The sequence below is a fragment of the Sciurus vulgaris genome, assembly GCF_902686455.1.
Source record: "Sciurus vulgaris genome assembly, chromosome: 8".
NCBI classification, from domain to species: Eukaryota; Metazoa; Chordata; class Mammalia; order Rodentia; family Sciuridae; genus Sciurus; species Sciurus vulgaris.
The window spans coordinates 134,239,063-134,258,319 of NC_136468.1; the positions used below are offsets into that span (position 1 = coordinate 134,239,063).

Genomic DNA, 19,257 nt, shown 5'->3' on the forward strand with positions numbered 1-19,257 from the left:
CCATCCTCCAGCTTCAGAGCAAAATATCTATTACTCATCTCATTATTTTGAGATTAAAAGTCTTCAAAAATTATAGAACAGTAAACAAAGATTCTAAACATGAAAAACTCAGAAATGTGAGCCATTAATATCTTTTTTTTTTTTTTTTTTTTTTTTTAAACTCAGTCTAACTCTGTTGCCCAGGCTTGAGCAAGCCCCGTGAGTAGCTGGGACTACAAGCATGTAGGGTCACTTTTTAATCATTTTTTTCCTTCCGGATTTTTTTTTTTTTTTTTTTTTTGGTAGGGGGTATTGAACCCAGGGGCACTTCACCACTGAGCCACATCCCAGCCCTTTTTATTTTTTATTTTGAGTCAGGGTCTCGCTAAGTTGCCTGGCTAAATTGCTGAGGCTGGCCTCAAACTTGCAATCCTCCTGCCTCAACCTCCCAAGTTGCTGGGATTACAGGCGTGCACCACGGCACCAGGCTCCTTCCAGATTTTCTGGACATATATAGATAGACGTGTACACTTTGCATATTCTTTGTTCCACTGTTCCCTCCTCTTGGACTTCATCTTGTGGAGATGATCAGATATGAACATGTTTCCTATCAGTAGGGAAATTAGAAAACCAGGGGTCAGAAATGGGTAGTTGCATAATTACAGAGCATCTGCTATGAGGACAGCCCCCACGCTGTCCCCCAGTCAGTGACTCAGGGGGTACCAACTGATGTTCCAGGGTTATCTTCACCCTGGTCCCAAAAGTGGATTTGGGATATGCCACCTGGTCTCTCTTTTATGTCAGACCCTTCCAAACTTCCCTGCAGATTTAGAAAAAAATTCTCACGGTAGAGAGAGTGCATAACACACTCGAGGCCCTGGGTTTAATCCCCAGCACCAAAAAAAGAAAAAAAAAAAGCAAAACTCTTCAAACCCTTGTGCCATTTCAGCAGATCAAGACAAGCGTCATATTATTTATAGAGATTAGCATAAAGAAACCTGCTTGGCCATGAGCACCATGAGCACTGAGCTCCACTTGGGTGGCAGTGACCAGGTGTGATGACATTTCTGCGGTGCGTGCTGCTATGAACTGTACACTTTAAAAACGCAGACACTTCTCACGGAGTTTGGGCCCCTATGAGCCCAGGTCTCCACTCCCTGCTGGCCCCCTCAACTGGTCTGTGCTTGCAGAGTCCCTGGAATCCACCCCATCCCTCTCTTCCTCCTCCTCCACAGGTGGCTGTGCTGACTGTCACAGAGCGGGCAGTGCCCTTGACCCCAGCTACCCCTGAGGACCCTTCTCCACTCTGGGGCTCCCCAGCTGCCCAGGGAAGCCCTGGAGATGGAGGCCTCCAGGGTGAGTGGATCAGGCAGGGAATAGACTCCCACGTGGGAATCGGGAGTGAGACTCTGGTCCCCACCCTTGCTCTGCCCTACCGACCTCTGCTCAGCCCAGGTCTCCCCTTATCTCCACTAGACCCAGGGGATGTTCTCAGGGGCGCCCGAGCACTGGAGTCCTGGGAAGCTGAGCAGACCCAGCAGATCCTGCCTGGGTGGAAATGGTTTGGGGGACTCGGTGACTCTCCTTCCCCCTGACCCAGCAGGATCATTGACCCCTGCCTTCCCCCTCATACCAGGGCTACCAGGAGCCAGAGAGAGCCTGCGGGCCCCACTGCTCCCTCGAGATGGTAGGTGCTGGCAGGGGGCTCAGGGCCAGGGTTCGGGTCAAGAGCAAGTCTAGAGCTGCCAGCCTAATGCTCTCTACTCCTCAGACCTTGGGGGCACTCGGGGGCTGCCTGGGCCTACCGGTCCCAAAGGAGATGCTGGCAGCCAGGGCCCCGCAGGGATGAGAGGCCCACCAGGTAAGCACCCACAATGCCTCCTGTGTCCCCCTCTTTCTTGACCATCCCTTCTGCTGGGTGGACCCAGGCTGGGCTTTCTTCCCCGACCGACACAGCCAGGGCAGCCTTGTCCCTTCTACCCACCAGCCCTCTGGGACTGTCCTGCTCACACCTGGCTCTCTGCTGGTGCTCTCTGGGCATTTACACTCACCAGGGTCTGAGCTGGGCACTGGGTGAGGTCAGCCCAGTCCCTGGGAGCTCCCAAACCAGTGGGAGAAATACTAGCCCCCCCGCCATGACCAGGGTTCCTAGGGAAACCTGGGGATCTGGGGTCCCTAAGGAGAAACCCAGATTAAACTGGGTGGGACAGAGAATGATAGGCTGTGTTCATGCCCCTCACAGGAAGCCGGGGACGGCAAGCCTGCGGGCTCCTGAGTCCTCTCTGCGCCTGCCGCCCAGGCTGCCATCTTGAGGCCACCCTCCCTGCCTGCTGTATACCTACCAAGCCCTGCGATCTCATTGCAGGTCCACAGGGTCCCCCAGGGAGCCCTGGCCAGGCTGGGGCTGTGGGAACCCCTGGAGAGAGGGGACTTCCAGGCCCACCAGGGCCTCCTGGTCCCCCGGGACCCCCCGCTCCTGTTGGACCATCCCATGCCCGGACCTCCCAGCCTGGTGAGTCCCTGGGGTCCTGGCAGGTTGAGGTGGGTGATGAGGCTGCAGTAAATACTGCCATGGTGCCTGGTAGATAGCAGGCACTTGCCAGTGCCAGGGGGCCAGAGGTCACCCGTGGCCCAGCCGGTGCTGCTGCCTCTGTTCACAGATAAGGGACACTGAGGGCCAGAGAGGGGAGGTCACATGCTGTTATCACACAGCTGAGTCATGGGGGAAATGGCTTCAGCTCTAGATGCTCAGAGCCCCCAGGCATGGGGCCCTCCCCAAGCCTTGGAGCTGGCCAGAATCCAGCCCTCGAGAGCTCAGACTCCCAAGGCCACAGTGTGGCCCTGTGCCGATGTGGATCCCTGGCCTCCCCCCGGAGCCCAGCCAGACCCACACACTGTTCACCCGCCGGTCCTTCTCCCTCTCCCCGCCTGAGCGTCCTCCTCTCTCCAGTGGGGATGGAGATCGTGGCAGCCTCCCAGAACTCCTAGGACCCCCCCACACAGAAGCCTAGGACATGGGAGGCTTTTAGGGTTATTCCCTTTAGGCAAGTAACAGTCCGGGCTCAGGAAGCTCAGGAGTCCTTCTGGACGTGACCAGCTAGAATGCAGGAGGGTCCGACCCAGGTCTCCCTCCTCTGGTCCTTCGTGGCCCACACTCCCTCCTGGTGCCCACTGGCACATCCATGCCACAGGTGCCCCGTAGGGCCATCAGAGCTGACTTGGCAGAGGTGGCAGGGGGACACAGCCCTGCTCATTCATCATCTTTCCTCTCTCAGGAGACCCATTACAGTCCAACACCTTCACTGAGACCAGCAGCCACTGGCCCCAGGGACCCACTGGGCCCCCAGGCCCCCCTGGTCTTCCAGGGCCCATGGGTGAGTTTGAGTCCAGGCCTGGCATGAGGGATGGGTTGGTAAGTGGCGGAGGGACTAGGGCGGTTGATGGTACCGTACTCTGCTCCAGTCCTGAGGATATCCTGTCTAATTCTAGGTCCCCCTGGACCTCCAGGTCCCACAGGTATCCCTGGGAGTCCTGGACACCTGGTGAGTCCTCCTCCAGGTGCTCCCACCGTGTGTCCATCCGTTCATCCACCTATTCGTCCTCCCTTTAATTCATTCTTTCACTCACTGAGCATCTGATACACAAACTCCTTTCCATGAATTTTCTCCTTCAGTTCATGTAATGAAAAGCAAGGGTTGTCACCTAAGGCTGAGGAGGGTGGAGATTCCTGCCCGAGGGCTGTGGCCAGCACACAGCGGCAGCATCTGTAGACCCCAGGGTCAGACTTCTTACCCCTGAGCCAGATAACCTGCGCCTCGTTATGGGTGTATGGTGAGGCCCAGGCTCAGCTGGGGTTCCCTCCCTGACCCTTCTGCCCCCAGCCCCCGCCCATTCCATCCTACCCTATCACAAAACTGAGGCCCCGTCTTATTGCTCAGGGACCTCCAGGCCCCACTGGACCCAAAGGAATCCCTGGCAGTCCAGGAGAGAAGGGCGAGAGAGTGAGTACCCAGATGACCTCAGGTGGGGGATTCTGGGGAGCCCCTGGGGCCCCAGGTCAGGGCCCCCAACAGCTAACTTCAGTCTTCTCTTCCCTCCTATACAGGGACTACGAGGGGAACCTGGCCCCCAAGGCTTCATGGGGCAGCAGGTAAATGACGATATCTGCCTTGTAGCCACCCCTCCAGGATCCCATAGGCCCACACCCCTGCTCTGGTTCTGTCCCTTGCAGCCATGGCCCCTGACCTTCCTGTCTGGACCTGGGCAGCTCTAATCTCTCAGTTGCTCCCTGTCTCTGAAAATCATCATCATTTTATTTATTTATTTATTTATTGGTTGTTGATGGACGTTTATTTTACTCATTTATTTATATGCTATTCTGAGGCTGGAACCCAGTGCCTCACACATGCTAGGCAAGTGCTCTACCACTGAGCCACAACCCCAGCCCCATCATCCTTTTAGAAGCAGGCCGCTGCCATCTTTCTCTGGCTACCATGACTCCATGTTTTTTTCCCCTCTCTCTTTCCCTACACATCTTTTTGACTCTGTACTTCTTCTTTTCACTTTCAGTCTATCCAATTCTGATTATACATTTGACCTTTTCTCCCTTTTAATTCAACTCAGCTCTTTGTATTTTGAGTCTTTGTTATTAAGCACCTACATGTTTAGGAGTTCAATGTTTCCTTGGTCTTTTTATCTTTATGGAAGTAATATCTTTATCTCTGATAATATTCCTTACCTTGAAATCTACTTTGCTTACTATTAAAGTAGCTACATCAGCATTCTTTTATTTTAAAAATGTTTAGTTGTCAATGGACCTTTATTTTATTAATCTATATGCGGTGCTGAGAATCAAACTCTGTGTCCCCCACATGCTAGGCAAGTGCTCTACCACTGAACCACAACCCCCCCACATCATGAGCAGTCCAATGCTTGGTGTTTACATGGTATATCTTTTTTTATTTTTATTTTTATTATTATTATTATTATTATTTTTTGGTTTTGGGGATTGAACCCAGGGGCCCTCAAACACTGAACCACATCCCCAGCCTGCTTTATTTTTTATTTAGAGGCAGGGTCTCACTAAGTTGATTAGGGCCTTGCCAAATTGTTGAGACTGATTTTAAACTCAGGGTCCTGCTGCCTCAGCCTCCCAGGCCATTGGATTACAGGCATGCACCACCATGTCCAACTTTGATCTTCTTCTTTCGAACCCGTCTGTGCTTTTATATTTAAAGTGTTTATCAGCTGGACATGGTGGTGCATGCCTGTCATCCCAGCAGCTCTGGAGGCTGAGGCAGGAGGATCCTGAGTTCAAAGCCAGCCCCAGCAAAAGCGAGACCCTGAGCAACTCAGTGAGACCCTGTCTCTAAATAAAATACAAAATAGTGCTGGGGATGTGGCTCAGTGGTCGAGTGCCCCTGAGTTCAATTCCTAGTACCCCCCAAAAATTAAAAAAATAATAATAAAGGGCTTCTCTTATAAACAATATATAACTTGAGTCATGTTTTTTTCAAAAGTATGAGCTTTTCATTCATTTACATTTAATAATATGCATAATTATTGATATAGTTCTTTTAAGTTTTTATTGTCCTGTTTATCACATTTTTTCTTTGTTTCTGTTTCCCTTTCTTTTCTTTCTTTTTTCTGTACTGGGTACTTTTTAAAAAACATTTTACTTGTAGATGGACACAATACCCTTATTTTATTTTATTCCTTTTTATGTGGTGCTGAGGATTGAACCCAGTGCCTCACATGTGCCAGGCAAGCATTCTACCACTGAGCCCCAACCCCAGCCTCAACTCAGTTTTTAAGATTCCATTTTATCTTCACCAATAACTTTTTAGCAATGACTGTTTATGTGATTTTTTTCATGTTTGCTCTAAGAATTACAATATGTGTCCTTGTCATATCACAATTGACTTGAATGGATAATGTAGCACTTCATGTGTAAAGATGTATAATTCTGTTTTCACCTCCTGTTTTGCTTTGTGCTATTGACTGTCCCATATTGTACTTCTACTTTTGTTATAAAATCCACAATACTTTTTTTTTTTTTTCTCGGTAGGACTGGGGCTCAAACCCAGGACCTTACACATGCTGGGCAAGTACTCTACCACTGAATTATACCCCTAGCCCAACACTAGTATTATTGTTTTAAACAACCAGTGGAACGCTGGGTATGATGGTGCACACCTGTAATCCCAGCCACTCAGGAGACTGAGGCAGGAGGATGGCAAGTTTGAGGCCAGCTTGGGTAACTTAGCGAGATCCTGTCTCAAAATAAAATAAGAAAGATTGGGAATCTAGCTTAGTGGTAGAGCACTTGCCTAGCATGTACAAGGTCTGGGTTCAATCTCAAATACCCCAAAATAAGTAAATAAATCAACAACTTTTAAAGAAGTTAAGAAGACAAAATTTACTTAGCCTACTGGTAGTGGTGGTACATGTCTAGAATCTCAGCAATTCAGGAGGCTGAGACAGGAGGATTGCAGGTTTAAGGCTAGCCTGGGTATCTTAGCAAGACCATCAGTAACTTAGTGAGAACTGTCTGAAAATGAAAAAATAGAAAGCCTGGGGATGTAGGTTGGTGATAAAGCAGACCTGGTTCAATCCCCAGTCCCAAAACAAAAACAAAAACAAAAAACAAAACCTGGGGTATAGCTCAGTAGTAAAGAGTCTCTAGGTTTGACACCTAGTACAGGAAAAAAATAAAAAAACAAATCTGGTCAACCTTCCATATCCATGGGTTCCATGTCCCGGATTCAAACAACTGTGGAGTGAAAATATTTGAGCAAAAATGGCATCTGTATTGAACATATTCAGACATTTTTTTCCTTGACATTATTTCCTAGCCATTACAGTATAAAATCTACTTACATAGCGTTTACATTGTATTATGTATTAGAAGTAATCTAGAGATGATGTAAATAATCTCTACACATAGGAGGATATATGTAGGTTATATGCAAATATTGTGCCACTTTATGAAGCACTTGAGAAATTGTGGGTTTGGGTATCCAGAAGGGAACACAATCCCCAGGAACCAGGGGATTGGCTCCCCCATGAATAGTGAAGGACTGCTGTACTCTGATATTCACTGATGTATTTACCAGTGCCAGATACTGGTACTTTGTGTCTTCCTGTGGATCCCAGTTTCCATCTAGTATCTTTTTCCTCCGGCCTAAAGAAATTCCTTTAGCTTTTCTGGTATTGGTCTCCTGACAACAGTTTATCTAAAAACTGTCTCTGGAGCCTAGGAGTGTGGTTCAACGATAGGGTACATGCCTAGTATGCTTGAGGCCCCGGGCTTGTCCCAAAACATCACAAAAATAAAAATACAAATGAAATAGCCTCTATGTTATCTCAATTTTTTTGAAAGATATTTTAGCTGGGTATGAAATTATGTTGGCAGTTTTTCCCCCTTCTCACATTCTAAAGATGTTCTTCCATGGTCCTGGCTTCTAAGAAGTTTCTCATGAGAAATTGGCTGTCACTGTTCCCTTATATATATAATGTGTGCTTTTTATATATAATGTGGCTTTTAAGATTTCTCTCTTGGGGCAGGGGTTGTGGCTCAGTGGTAAAGCACTTGCCTGGCATGTGTGAGGCCCTGGGTTCAATCCTCAGCACCATGTAAAAGTAAATAAAATAGTTGTCCATCTACAACTAAAATATATATATATATATATATATGTGTGTGTGTGTATATACATGTATAAATATGTCTGAATATATACATATATATATATATACATATATGAAGATTTTCTCTGTATCCTTAGTTTTCAACAGATGGATTTTAATATGGCTAGATGTGATTTTCTTCGTGTTTATTCTGCTTTGGGTTTACTGAGATTCCTGGATCTAGAAAGTTTGTTTTGTTGTTGGTCATTTTTGTAGGTCTTCAGTGCAATGGGAATAGTAATAATGTACAATGGGGACTTTGTTTTGGTTTGTTGATTAGTAATGTTGAGTGCTGTTTAGGTTCATATCAAAATTGGTTGGAAGGAGCATCATTTGCCTGTCTCCGCACATGGACAGCCTCTCCCACCATCGAGCTTCAATCAGTGGACCAACGCTGACGCTTCATTAGGGTTCATTCTTGGTTTTGTCCATTCTGTGGGTTTTGGAAAACATCCTCTGTGCTCTACTGTTCATCCTTCCCTCCTACCTACCTGCTGGTGCCCACTAATCTTCTTACCATTTCCATGGTTTTGCCTTTTCCAGACTATCATGTAGTTGGAATCAGAGTGTAGCACCTTTTCACGCTGGCGTCTTTTACTTAGTACGACACTTTGAAGCTTTTTCATGCTTTTTCATGGCTTAATAGCCCATTTCTTTTTAACTCCCAAGAATAATATTCTATTATCTGGATGTACCAGTTTATCCATTTACCTACTGAAAGAGATTTTTCGTTGCTTCCGATTTTTGACAGTTATACATAAAGCTGCTATAAACATCCAGAGACTCCGGGCCCAGTGGCATACACATGTAATCCCAAAGGCTCAGGAGGCTAAGACAGGAGGATTGCAAGTTTGAGGCCAGCCTCAGCAACTTAACCAGGCCCTGAGCAACTCAGTGAGACCCTGTCTCTAAAAGAAATATAAAAATAGCACTGGGGATGTGGCTCAGTAGTTGAATGCCCCTGAGTTCAATCCCTGGTACCAAAATAAACAAACAAACCAAACCAAAAAAAAAAAAAAAAATACACACCCAGAGGCAAGTTTTTGTGTGGTCATAAATTTTCAATTCATTTGGAAAATACCAGCAAGCATGATTGCTGGATCATATGTTAAGAGTATGTTTAGTTTTTTTCCTTTCTTTTCTCTCTCTCCCCCTCCCAACCTCCCTTTCTTTTTTCAGAGAAAGATTCTTAGCCAGGTGCACTGGCACATGCCTGTAATCCCAGCAACTTGGGAGGCTGAGGTAGGAAGATCACAATTTCTAAGTCAGCCTCAGCAACTTAACAAGATTCTGTCTCAAAATAAAATAAAAAAGGCTGGGGATGTAGCTCACTGGTAGAGCTCCCCTGGGTTCAATTCCCAGTTCCACCGAAGAAAGAGAGAGAGAGACAGGTAGACACAAGGTCTTGCTATGTTGCTTAGGCTGACCTCCAACTCCTCAGCTCAAGAGATCCTCCTGCCTCAGCCTAATGCTTAGCCGAGACTCTAGGCACAGGCATCTGCACCCAGCTTACAAGTACGTTTAGTTTTATGTGACACTGCCAAATTATCTTCCAAAGTGAGTATACCATTGTGCATTCCTACCAGCAATAAATGAGGGTTGTGGTTGCTCCATGTTCTTGTCAGCATTTATACTATTCTGTATTTTGGCCATTCTGGTCGGTGTGTAGTGGTAAATTATTCGGAGATTGTTCTTGTTTTATCTTATTGTTGTTTTAATTTGCAATTTCCTAATGATGTGTGATGCCGAACATCCTTTTATATCCTATTTGTTGTCTGTATATCTTGTTTGGTGAGAGTGTTCGTTCAAGTCTTTTGCCCATTTTGAATTGGATTTGTTTTCATATTGTTGAGTTTTAAGTTCTTTGTTCAGGCGTGTCTTTTGCGAATCTTTTCTCCTAGCCTTTGACTGGTCTTCCCATTCTCTTGACAATATTTCATGTAGAGCAGAAGTTTTTTGTTTAATCCAGTTATCAATTATTTCTTTCCTGGATCATGCCTTTGTGTTGTATGTACATTATGCCATGTACAAGATCATCTAGGTTTTCTCCCATGGAACCATCTAGGAGTTTTGTAGTCTTGTGTTTATAGTTAGGTCTTTGACCCATTTTGAGTTTATTTTTGTGAGGGTGTAAAGGATGTGTCTAGATTTTTTTGAGACAGGATTTCCCTATATTGCTCAACTGGCTTTATATTCCTGGGTTCAAGGGATCCTTCAGCCTCAGCCTCCCAAGTAGCTGGGACTACATGCATGCACCACCCAGCTAGATTAATTTCATTTATTTATTTGTTTTGCATGTGGATGTCCAGTTGTTCTAGTACCAGTTCTGGAAAAGACTGTCTTTGCTCCATTGTATTACCCTTGCTCCTTAGTCAAAGATTGGTTGGCTGTGTTTATGTGAATCTATTTCTAGGCTCTCTAGTCTGCCCCAATGGTCTGTTTTTCTGTTCTTTCACCAGTAACATGCTGTCTTGATTAGTATAGCTTTGTAAGAAGTTATTAATCCTACAGCTTTATTCTTCTCCTTCAATACTGAGTTCACACCAATCATGGTGGCACGTGCATATAATCCCAGCTATTCAGAGGCTGAGGCAGAAGGATCACAAGTTTGAAGCCACCCTCAACACTTACAAAGACACTCAGCAATTTAGCAAGACTCTATCTTGAAAAATAAAAAGGACTGGGTAAAATGGCCCTTGGTTCAACTCCCAGTCCCCCCTGCCCTGCAAAAAAATATACTGAGTTGTCTATTCTGGGTCCTTTTCTTCTCCATAAAAGCTTTAAAATAAGTTTATTGGTACCACAGAATACCTTGCTGGGATATACATGCATACTGGGGATTGATCCCAGGGGCACATTACCACTGAGCTACATCTCCAGCCCTTTTATTTTTTATTTTGAGACAGGGTCTCACTAAGCTGCAGAGGGCCTTGCTGAGTTGCTGAGGCTGGCCTCAAACTTGTGATCCTCTTGTCTCAGTCCAAGTTGCTGGGATTAGAGGCATGTGCCCAGCCTTTGCTGGGATTTTGATTGGGATTGCATTGAGTCTATAGATCGAGTTGGTGAAAACTGACATCTTGGCAATATCTAGTCTGTCCATGAACATGCAATATCTCTATTTAGCACTTCTTTGGTATCTTTCATCAGAATTTTGAGGTTTTCCTTGTATACATCTCGTACAGATTTTGTTGTATTTTTGCTACCTAAGCATTTCATTTTGGGAATTGGCAAATGTTTTTTTTATTTCAAATTCCACTTGTTTATTGCCGATATAGAGGAAAGCATTTGACTTTCATAATAACCCGAATCCTGCAAACATGCTCTTTTCACTCATTAGTTCTGGAAAATTTTTTGCTAAATCTTTTGGATTTTCTGTATAGATGATCATGTCATCTGCAAATGAAAACAATTTTATTTCCTCTTTATGAGTCCATATACTTTTTAAAAATTCCTTTGTCTTGCTGCATCAGCTAAGACTTCCAGTATTGTGTGGAAAGGCAATGGTGAGAGGGAACATCCTTGCTTCATTCCTTAACAGGAAAGCTTCAAGTTTCTCACCATTAGGTATGAGTTAGTAGTAGGTTTTTTTGGCGGATATTCATTATCAAGTTCAGGAAGTTCCCCTCTATTCCTAAGTTGTTAAGTTAGTGCTGGATTTTGTCAAATGCTTTTTCTTCATCTAATGTTATGATCATATGATTTTTTTAAGGTGGTCAATGTGATGTATTACATTTATTGATTTTTTTTTGGTAGTGGGGATTGAACAGGGGTGCTTTAACCTCTGAGCCACATCCACAGCCCTTTTTAATTTTTTTTTTTTAATTTTGAGACAGGGCCTTGCTAAGTTGCTGAGGTCCTTGCTAAATTACTAAGGCTGGCTTTGAACTTGCGATCCTCCTGCCTCAGCCTCCTGAGCCTCTGGGATTACAGACATGTGCCAACACACCCGACTCATTGATTTTTGAATGCTAATATAGTCTTGCATAATGAGATAAATTTCATTCTCTGATGGTGTATACTTAATTTTGTACATTGTTGGACTTGATTTGCTGATATTTTGTTGAAGACTTTTTTTGTGTGTCTATATTTACAAAAGATATTGGTTTGTAGTTTTCTTATAATGTCTTTAGTTATGATATTAGGGTAATACTGGCCTCATAAAATGAGTTAGGGGCTGAGGGTGTAGCTCAGTGGTACAGCACATGCTTAGCATGCATGAATAATTCTCATTTAATTCAAAATATTTTAAGGGCTTGGGCTGTAGCTCAGTGGTAGAGCACTTGCATAGCATGTGTGAGTCACTGGGTTCAGTCCTCAGCACCATAAATAAATAGATAAATAAAGATATGGTGTCCATCTACAACTAAAAAACCATTTTTTTAAAAACCATTTTTAGGGGCTGGGGTTCTGGCTCGGTGATAGAGCTCTTGACTAGCATGTGTGAGGCACTGGGTTTGATTCTCAGCACCACATATAAATAAATGAATAAAATAAAGGTCTATCAACATCTAAAAAAATTTTTTTTAAAACATTTTTACCTTTCTCTTGAGATCTCTTCTTTGACCTACGTACTAAAGTATGTTAAGTAACTCCTAGTATTTTAGAATTTTTCCAGTTATCCTTCTGTAATTGATTTCTAATTTAATTCCATTGTGGTCCGAGCGAATACACTGTATGACTTCTACTCTTAAATATGTTGAGGTGTATTTTATGGCCCTTTGTCATCCATCTGGTGAATGTTCTTAAGCTTGAGAAGAAGGTGTACTTTGCTGCCATTGGATGAAGTTGCCTATAAATTTCGATTTTATCCAGTTCATTGATGGTGCTATGGAGTTCAGCTGTGTCCTCAATGATTTCCTGCCAGCTGGCTCTATCCATTTCTGATAAGGTCGCGTTAAAGTCTTCAGCTGTCAAGGATTCATCTGTTTCTCTTTGAAGTTCTATCAGGTATTTTTTTTTTTTTTTTTTTCCTTTTCTCTTGTGGCACTCAAGGTAGAACCCAGGGCCTCTCCTGTGCTAGCCAGGCACTCTGCCACTAAACTACATCCCCAGCCCTTTATTTTATTTTGAGAGAAGTTCTCACTGAGTTGTCAGGCTGGCCTTGAATTTGCAATCCTCCGGCCTCTACTTGCGAAGTCCCTGGGATTACCACCCCACTCCATCCAGCCTTTTCTTTGTTTCCTTTTTCTTTGTTCTTTTTAGATATACGTGGCAGTAGAATGTAATTTGGCATATTATACCTACACGACTCCATATGACTTATTCTACTTAGAATCCCATTCTTGTGGTTGTATGTGATGTGGCGTTTCACTGGTCACGTACTCACATATGAACGTAGGAAAGTCATGCAGATTCCTTCCACCGTCTTTCCTATCCCCACCCCCTCCCTTCCCTTCAGTCCCCTTGGTCTAATCCAATGAACTTCTGTTCTCCCTCCCTCCCTTATTATGTGTTAGCATCCACATATCAGAGAGAACATTCGGCCTTTGGTTTCGGGGGGCTGGCTTATTTCACTTAGCGTGCTAGTGTCCAGTTCCATCCATTTACCAGCAAATGCCATAATTTCATTCTTCTTTATGCCAGCCCAGTTTTTTAGAAACCCTTTTTCTGTCCATGCTTCAGTTTGAACTGTTCCATTGACCTGTCTTCAAATGATTGCTTCTGTTGTGTATAGTCTTCTGTTAATCCCATCTAGTGGATTTTTATTTCCAGAATTTCCATTTGATCTTTTTTGTAATTTATACATCTATCCCAAAATTCTCCATTGCACAAGCCATCATTATATCAATTCCAATAAATTCTTTAACATATTCGTATTTTAAACCCTTGTTCTGCTAATTATTACAACATGTTCATGGATAGGATTTGTTTCTTTTGGGCACGTGTGTGGTACTGGGAACTGAACCCAGGGCCTGGCACAGCTAGGCAAGTGCTCTACCACTGAGCTGCGACCCCAGGCCTTTTTGTTTTATTTTGAGACAGGTTCTTGCTAAGTTGCTCAGGCTGGCTTCGAACTTGTGATCCTCCTGCTTCAGTCTCCCAAGTAGCAGGGACCATAAGTGGGTGCCACCGTGCCCAGCTTGATCCGTTTCTGTTGACTGATTTTTCTCTTGAATTTGGGTCACATTTTCCTGTTTTTTCACATCTTGTAACTTTTTTATTGCCTACTAAACAATATAGATAATATATTGAAGACACTCTGGATTCAAATATCATATTCCGAAGCGTGTTGAGTTTTGGTTTAGCACGATTAAATTCCTAATGGATCATCTTGCTCTTTGGGAGACTTGGTTTCAGGCTTCATCCGGGAAAGCCCATTTGGTTTCACCCTTAGTCCTAGGGAAAAAATCCCCAGTCTTGGGATATAGTCTTTATTCCTGAGGCATGGCCTTGCTGGAGTTTCAGTAGAAAGCCCAGGGTTTCCCAAACTCTGTCTCCTGTGTGGTGGGGGGTTGCTGAAATCCATGCTGAGTTCCACCAACCTGTTCTCTCCAGGGCTCATTGGAATCCTGCCCTGTGGATCATCAAAGGGCTGGAGGACAGCATTTATGCAGACTTGGTTCCCTGTCTTGTGGCTCCCTGATTTCCAGCTTCCTCCACAATTCCCTCCTTCTCTGGCAGCCTCAACTCCAGCCTCTAACTCCTCCGGCAAATAAAACCAAAGGCTGCCGCTCAGACTCTAATTTGCCAGGCCATCCCATCTCGGGAAAAATTAAAGCTATGAATTTTCCAGTGTGGTTTCCTTCTTCCAAGAGTTGGATGTTCTATTTCTGGCAGTTCTTTATCACTTTCCGTTGCCTTCGACAGTTGCTTTTTTTCTTTTCTTTTCTTGTGATGTTGAACCCAGGGGTGTTTTACCACTGAGCAACGTCCTAGTCTTTTTCTTTTTCTTGTTCTTTTTTTTTTTTTTTGGTACCAGGGATATTGTTGGACCCAGGGGTGCTTAACCACTGAGCCATATCCCCACCCCTTCTTATTTCTTATTTTGAAACAGGGTTTCCCAAAGTTGCTTAGGGCTTCACTAAGTGGCTAATCCTCCTGCCTCAGCCTCCCAAGCTGCCGGGATTACAGGCATGTGCCATTATGCCCAGTCCCTTGTCCTTTTTATTTTATTTGGAGACAGGGTTTTGCTAAGTTGCCCAGGCTGGCCTCAAACTTGCGATCTTGCCTTTGACTCCCAAGTTATGGGGGTTATAGGCATGTGCCACCTCACCCAGCAAGAGCCGTATTTGACTTTTATCTAATGGTAGTCCAATACAAGTTACTCTCTGTGGGCATCTATGTGTTTGAAGTTCTCAGGATTAAACCTGGGGCTTCACACATTCTAGGCAGGCGATCTGCCACTGAGTGACACCCTTAGCCAGTTCTGTCTGTTTCTTTAAGTCTTCCGCCTACCGTCTCCCCTCCACCCATTTCTCTTTCCTCTTCTCCCTCCCTGCCTCCCTGCTCTTTGTCCTTCCTTCCCTTACTTCTACTCTGTCTCTCCTTGCAGGGAGAACCTGGCCCCAAAGGAGATCCTGGTGAGAAGAGCCACTGGGTAAGCTTTGGTCCAGCCTCCACCTCCCTGTCTGTTCCTGTCCTGGGTGCTCATGGGAGAATTCTCTCATCAGTAGGCCCTGGGAGCGGGGGCACCCCTTCCATATCCCAACCTGATCTCCCAGGCAGGAGCCTTGGCAAATCTCAGCTCCTGCCCTCTCCCCGATCCTGTCACTCCCAACCGAGCAGAACTAGCCCTGTCAGCACACCCCACGTTCTTTGTCTCTGTCTCTGTCCCTGCCTCCACCTTCCCTCTGATCTCTCAAGGCCAGGGGTGGCCATGCCTGTTCTGCTGGGTAGTTCGGGTTAACTCAGGCCATACTGTGCACAGCACCCCCCCCCCGCCCCGTCTCCATGATCCCCCTGGACAAGGACTTTGGCTTCTGCCCCACTATCTGTGGAAGAAAAGGAAGGTTGAAGAGGGTGTCCACACAGAGGAGCAGAACAGGGGAACGTGAGGAAGCCGTGAAGCAGGCTGGGGATGCGGCTCAGTGGTACAGCACTTCCCTGGCACGAATGAGGCCCTAGGGTTTGAGCCCCAGCACTACAAAAAGGACAGAGGGAGAGAGAACATGCCATGATGCATAGGAAGGCAGGCCTAGAAGTTGAGAGGTGCACAGAAACCCTGTGGTAAAAGGGACAGGAAACCCATACGTAGGCATATATACACATTCGACATGGTGAATGAGGTCAGCAGACCCAATCCCACTGTATCCAAGAGACCTATCAGTAACACGAGATCCTAGATATCATCGCATATGGAGGAGACCCAAGAGGAACGGTCACATGCATAGGAGGACCGTGGAAAGTGGGATGGAAGGATCCGGATGCTATTATATACAAAAACAAACTTGAAGATTAGGATGGGAGGCCTCGAAGTTGACACGTACAGCAGGGTGCAGTGACACACCCCTGGCATGACAGCAACTCGGGGGGCCAAGGCCGGAGGATCGTGACTTTAAGGCCAGCCTCAGCAACTCAGCAAGACCCTATCTCTAAACAAAATAAATAGGCCCATCAAGATGTACGACTATAATGCTCCAATAGGATAATGTGGAGAAAAAATGAAGTAGAATAAAATAAACGGGGAGGGGGATATAGCTCAGTGGTACACCCTGGGAAAAGAAGGAAGGGACTGAGGGAAGGAAGGAAGGAAGGAGAGAGATACCCAGAAGACAGAGTCCGTAAGAAGGGATCCTAGGAAGTACACTCAGAAATCACACGATTAGGGGCTGCGGAGGTAGCTCAGTTGGTAGAGTGCTTGCCTTGCAAGCACAAGGTCCTGGGTTCAATCCCCAGCACCGCAAAAAAAAAAAAAAAAAAAAAAAGAAAGAAATCACATGATTAATGTGGGGTCCTGGAAACCTTCATAATCATTGGAGGTAATTGCAACAAATGAATTTCAGGGCCTAGAAATCTACTCCCCCAGGAGACATGTGAGGGAAGGACCAGGAGCCTAGAGCGTACCATGCCCAAAGTCCCACAGTGCGGGGACCTGGAAACCATCGCTAACGTAGGAGACTCTTGGAGAATGGACCAGGTGGGGGCAGACACCTCTGCAGGACAGACAACGGGGGTGCTCCTTTGGAGGGTGGGATTGCACCTCCCTACCCATGCAGTCTGGCTGGGACACCTTACTTTCTCCCGGACACTAGTGAGGATGTGGGTAGCACCCAGTGTCTGCCCCGCCCTCTCAGTTCCTGATTGTGGGGTCAGTGATGGATACAGCCGTGGGAGCCCCCTACCCTGCACGAGTCCTCTGCCATGTTTCCCCATGACTTCTAGAGCCCTGCTACCTCTTGCAGTTGCTTGCTGGCCTTCCCAGCCACCCTCCACCCGCTCCCTCCAGGACGCTTTAATTCTGGTGCGGTAATGAGCTGAGCTGGGAGTCGGGACAGCCTGGTGTGAGCCCAGTCCCCTGCCTCCCTCAGGGCCCTCACTCACCTCTCCCAGAGACCCTCATTCTGGAAACACGTTTTCCAGCCAGTCCAGGGGAGGCGGCACAAGCAGGGCGGGGGCAGAATTAGACTGTGCAGCCCATCGCTGTGGGAGAGCTCTGGCAGACCAGGCCTCGAAACCAGGACCCCCTGTGAGGGGGACCCCCAAGAGGTAGCAGGGCCCCCGTTCGTCCATCTGCCACCCCCACCCACCTGCTCCTCGGCCCCTGCTTGCTGCCTGCCCGGGAGGGGCCCCGCTGGGCTGGGGGTTGCATGAGGCTTTGGGGGCTAGGGGGGCAGCTCTGTTGGAAGTAGGTGAAAACGGACGCCCGGGTACATTCCACCTACCAAGGCCCCCTTACTGCATCTTTGAGATGTTGACCTAGCATAGTTGTGGCTCTGCAGTGACACCCAGTGACCAGAGAAGTACACTACAGGAGCCTGAGCCAGTCCATCTAGAATGATTGAAGCCCTCACCCTCATTCAGACAGGGAAGCAGGCCCAACACTGCAGAGAAAACCCCTGGCACCGCCGAAACTAGAGCCCAGGCTTTCGAGCTCCCACAGGGGCTAGGAAACCAGCTACCCTCCCCTTGTCTGTGGTGCCAGGCCTGGAACTGGGCACTGTGGACACAGATGCCATGTGGACACAGTCCCCATTCTTAGGGTGATTCGTGTGGGGTAGGGGGAAAGGCCCCTAATCGCCATCCATAGGACAGAGGGAGTTCAACTGTGGTGGAAGATGATGGAATGTCTCTTACGTGGAGATGGATTAGGCCTGAAGGCTGCATAACCAGGCAAAGGTGTTTAGATAGAGGAGCGGGAACATGTGCAAAGGCCCTGGGGCAAGAGTGAGGACTAGGTATTTGAGGAGCTGCAAATACTTAGAGAGGCAGGCAAGCAGCGAGACAGAGGCCAAAGAGGCTTTTAGGCCTTAAGAGGCCCTTATGAAGGAAAGTGAACTTTGCTTTGTAGGCTTCCGGGGAGTTACTGAAGCATTTATAAGCAGGGGAGTGATGTGGTCATATTTTTTCTGAGTGCCATGTGGAGAACAGATGGGAGAAGGGACAACATGGGAGAGAGAGAGAGACCAGGCAGGGTCCACCGTGATCATCCTGGTGAGAGACTGTGGGGGCTGGAACTGAGGGCGTGCAACGAAGACAGACAGATGTCAGTGGAGCTAAGAGACTCTTGGTGCTGCTTTGGCTTTGAAGGGAAGTGAGGAATCAGAGACTGAAAATAGGAAAAGAGAACAGGAGGAGCAAGCGCACTGTTTCAGGGGCAAGCAGGAGCTATCTGTGTGACAGCCCAGTGGAGGTGTCCAGCAGGCCCCAGAGACAAAGCACAAAGTGCAGGCCAGGCCAGGAGGGGGCCTGAGTGTCACCAGTGAAAACAGCAAGCCACCTGTTGGGGGTGGGGGGCTCCAAACAGTGGATTTTTTTTAACTTTCCCCTACATTTTCATTTTGAAGTGTCTCAGCAGAGTGTGGTGGCACACACCTGTAATTCCAGCTACTTGGGAAGCTGAGGCAAGAGGTCATGCCAGAATATGAACCTTCTGGAGACTCTGGACTACCAGAGATCTGCCAGCATTTTAAGCACAGGTTGCCTGACAGCAATGTCACTCAAACATGTTATTTTTATTTTATTTTATTTTGGGGGGTGGTACCAGGGATTGAACGCAGGGGCACTGGACCATGGAGCCACATCCCCAGTCCTATTTTGTATTTTGTTTAGAGACAGGGTCTCACTGAGTTGCTTAGCGCCATGCTTTTGCTGAGGCTGGCTTTGAACTGGAGATCCTCCTGCCTTTGCCTCCGAGTTGCTGGGGATGTATGGTCTCGACCTCTCAGGATTTGCTTGTTTGTACCACCACACCCAATTCAAACATGTTGTTTTTACTTCTTTACATTCATTTGGATGTAAATGGAGATATTGGCAACTAGCCTGATCTCGCTGATAGTTAATTAGGGTGAGGCTGATGTGATCATTTGAGAAGTGGATTTAAAGAATATGAAGTAGGAGCTGGGGGTAGAGCTCAGTGGTAGAGTATTTGCCTAGTTTGTGGGAGGCTCTGGGTTTGATCCCCAGCACCAAAAAAAAAAAAAAAAAAAAAAATAG

General features: G+C 46.5%; 1 protein-coding gene across 10 annotated transcripts in view; it reads left to right on the plus strand.

Moving 5' to 3' along the window:
• Nucleotides 1–19,257, plus strand: part of EMID1 (EMI domain containing 1) — a 44,228-nt gene that overhangs the window by 18,876 nt on the left and 6,095 nt on the right. For 4 of the 10 annotated variants that reach the window (XR_013765760.1, XM_079151380.1, XM_079151378.1 and 1 more), the window contains exons 6-14: nt 1,215–1,335; nt 1,616–1,666; nt 1,751–1,840; nt 2,345–2,491; nt 3,255–3,353; nt 3,469–3,521; nt 3,918–3,980; nt 4,085–4,129; nt 15,158–15,202. Coding sequence is in view for 8 of the 10 variants with exons in the window: in XM_079151380.1 (XP_079007506.1) it covers nt 1,215–1,335; nt 1,616–1,666; nt 1,751–1,840; nt 2,345–2,491; nt 3,255–3,353; nt 3,469–3,521; nt 3,918–3,980; nt 4,085–4,129; nt 15,158–15,202 (714 nt within the window). In the remaining 2 variants the exon portion in view is untranslated. Of the gene's footprint in view, nt 1–1,214; nt 1,336–1,615; nt 1,667–1,750; nt 1,841–2,344; nt 2,492–3,254; nt 3,354–3,468; nt 3,522–3,917; nt 3,981–4,084; nt 4,130–5,216; nt 5,401–15,157; nt 15,203–16,607; nt 16,742–19,257 lie in introns of those variants that run through there. The other 6 variants (XM_079151383.1, XM_079151384.1, XM_079151382.1 and 3 more) reach the window with 4 other exon arrangements.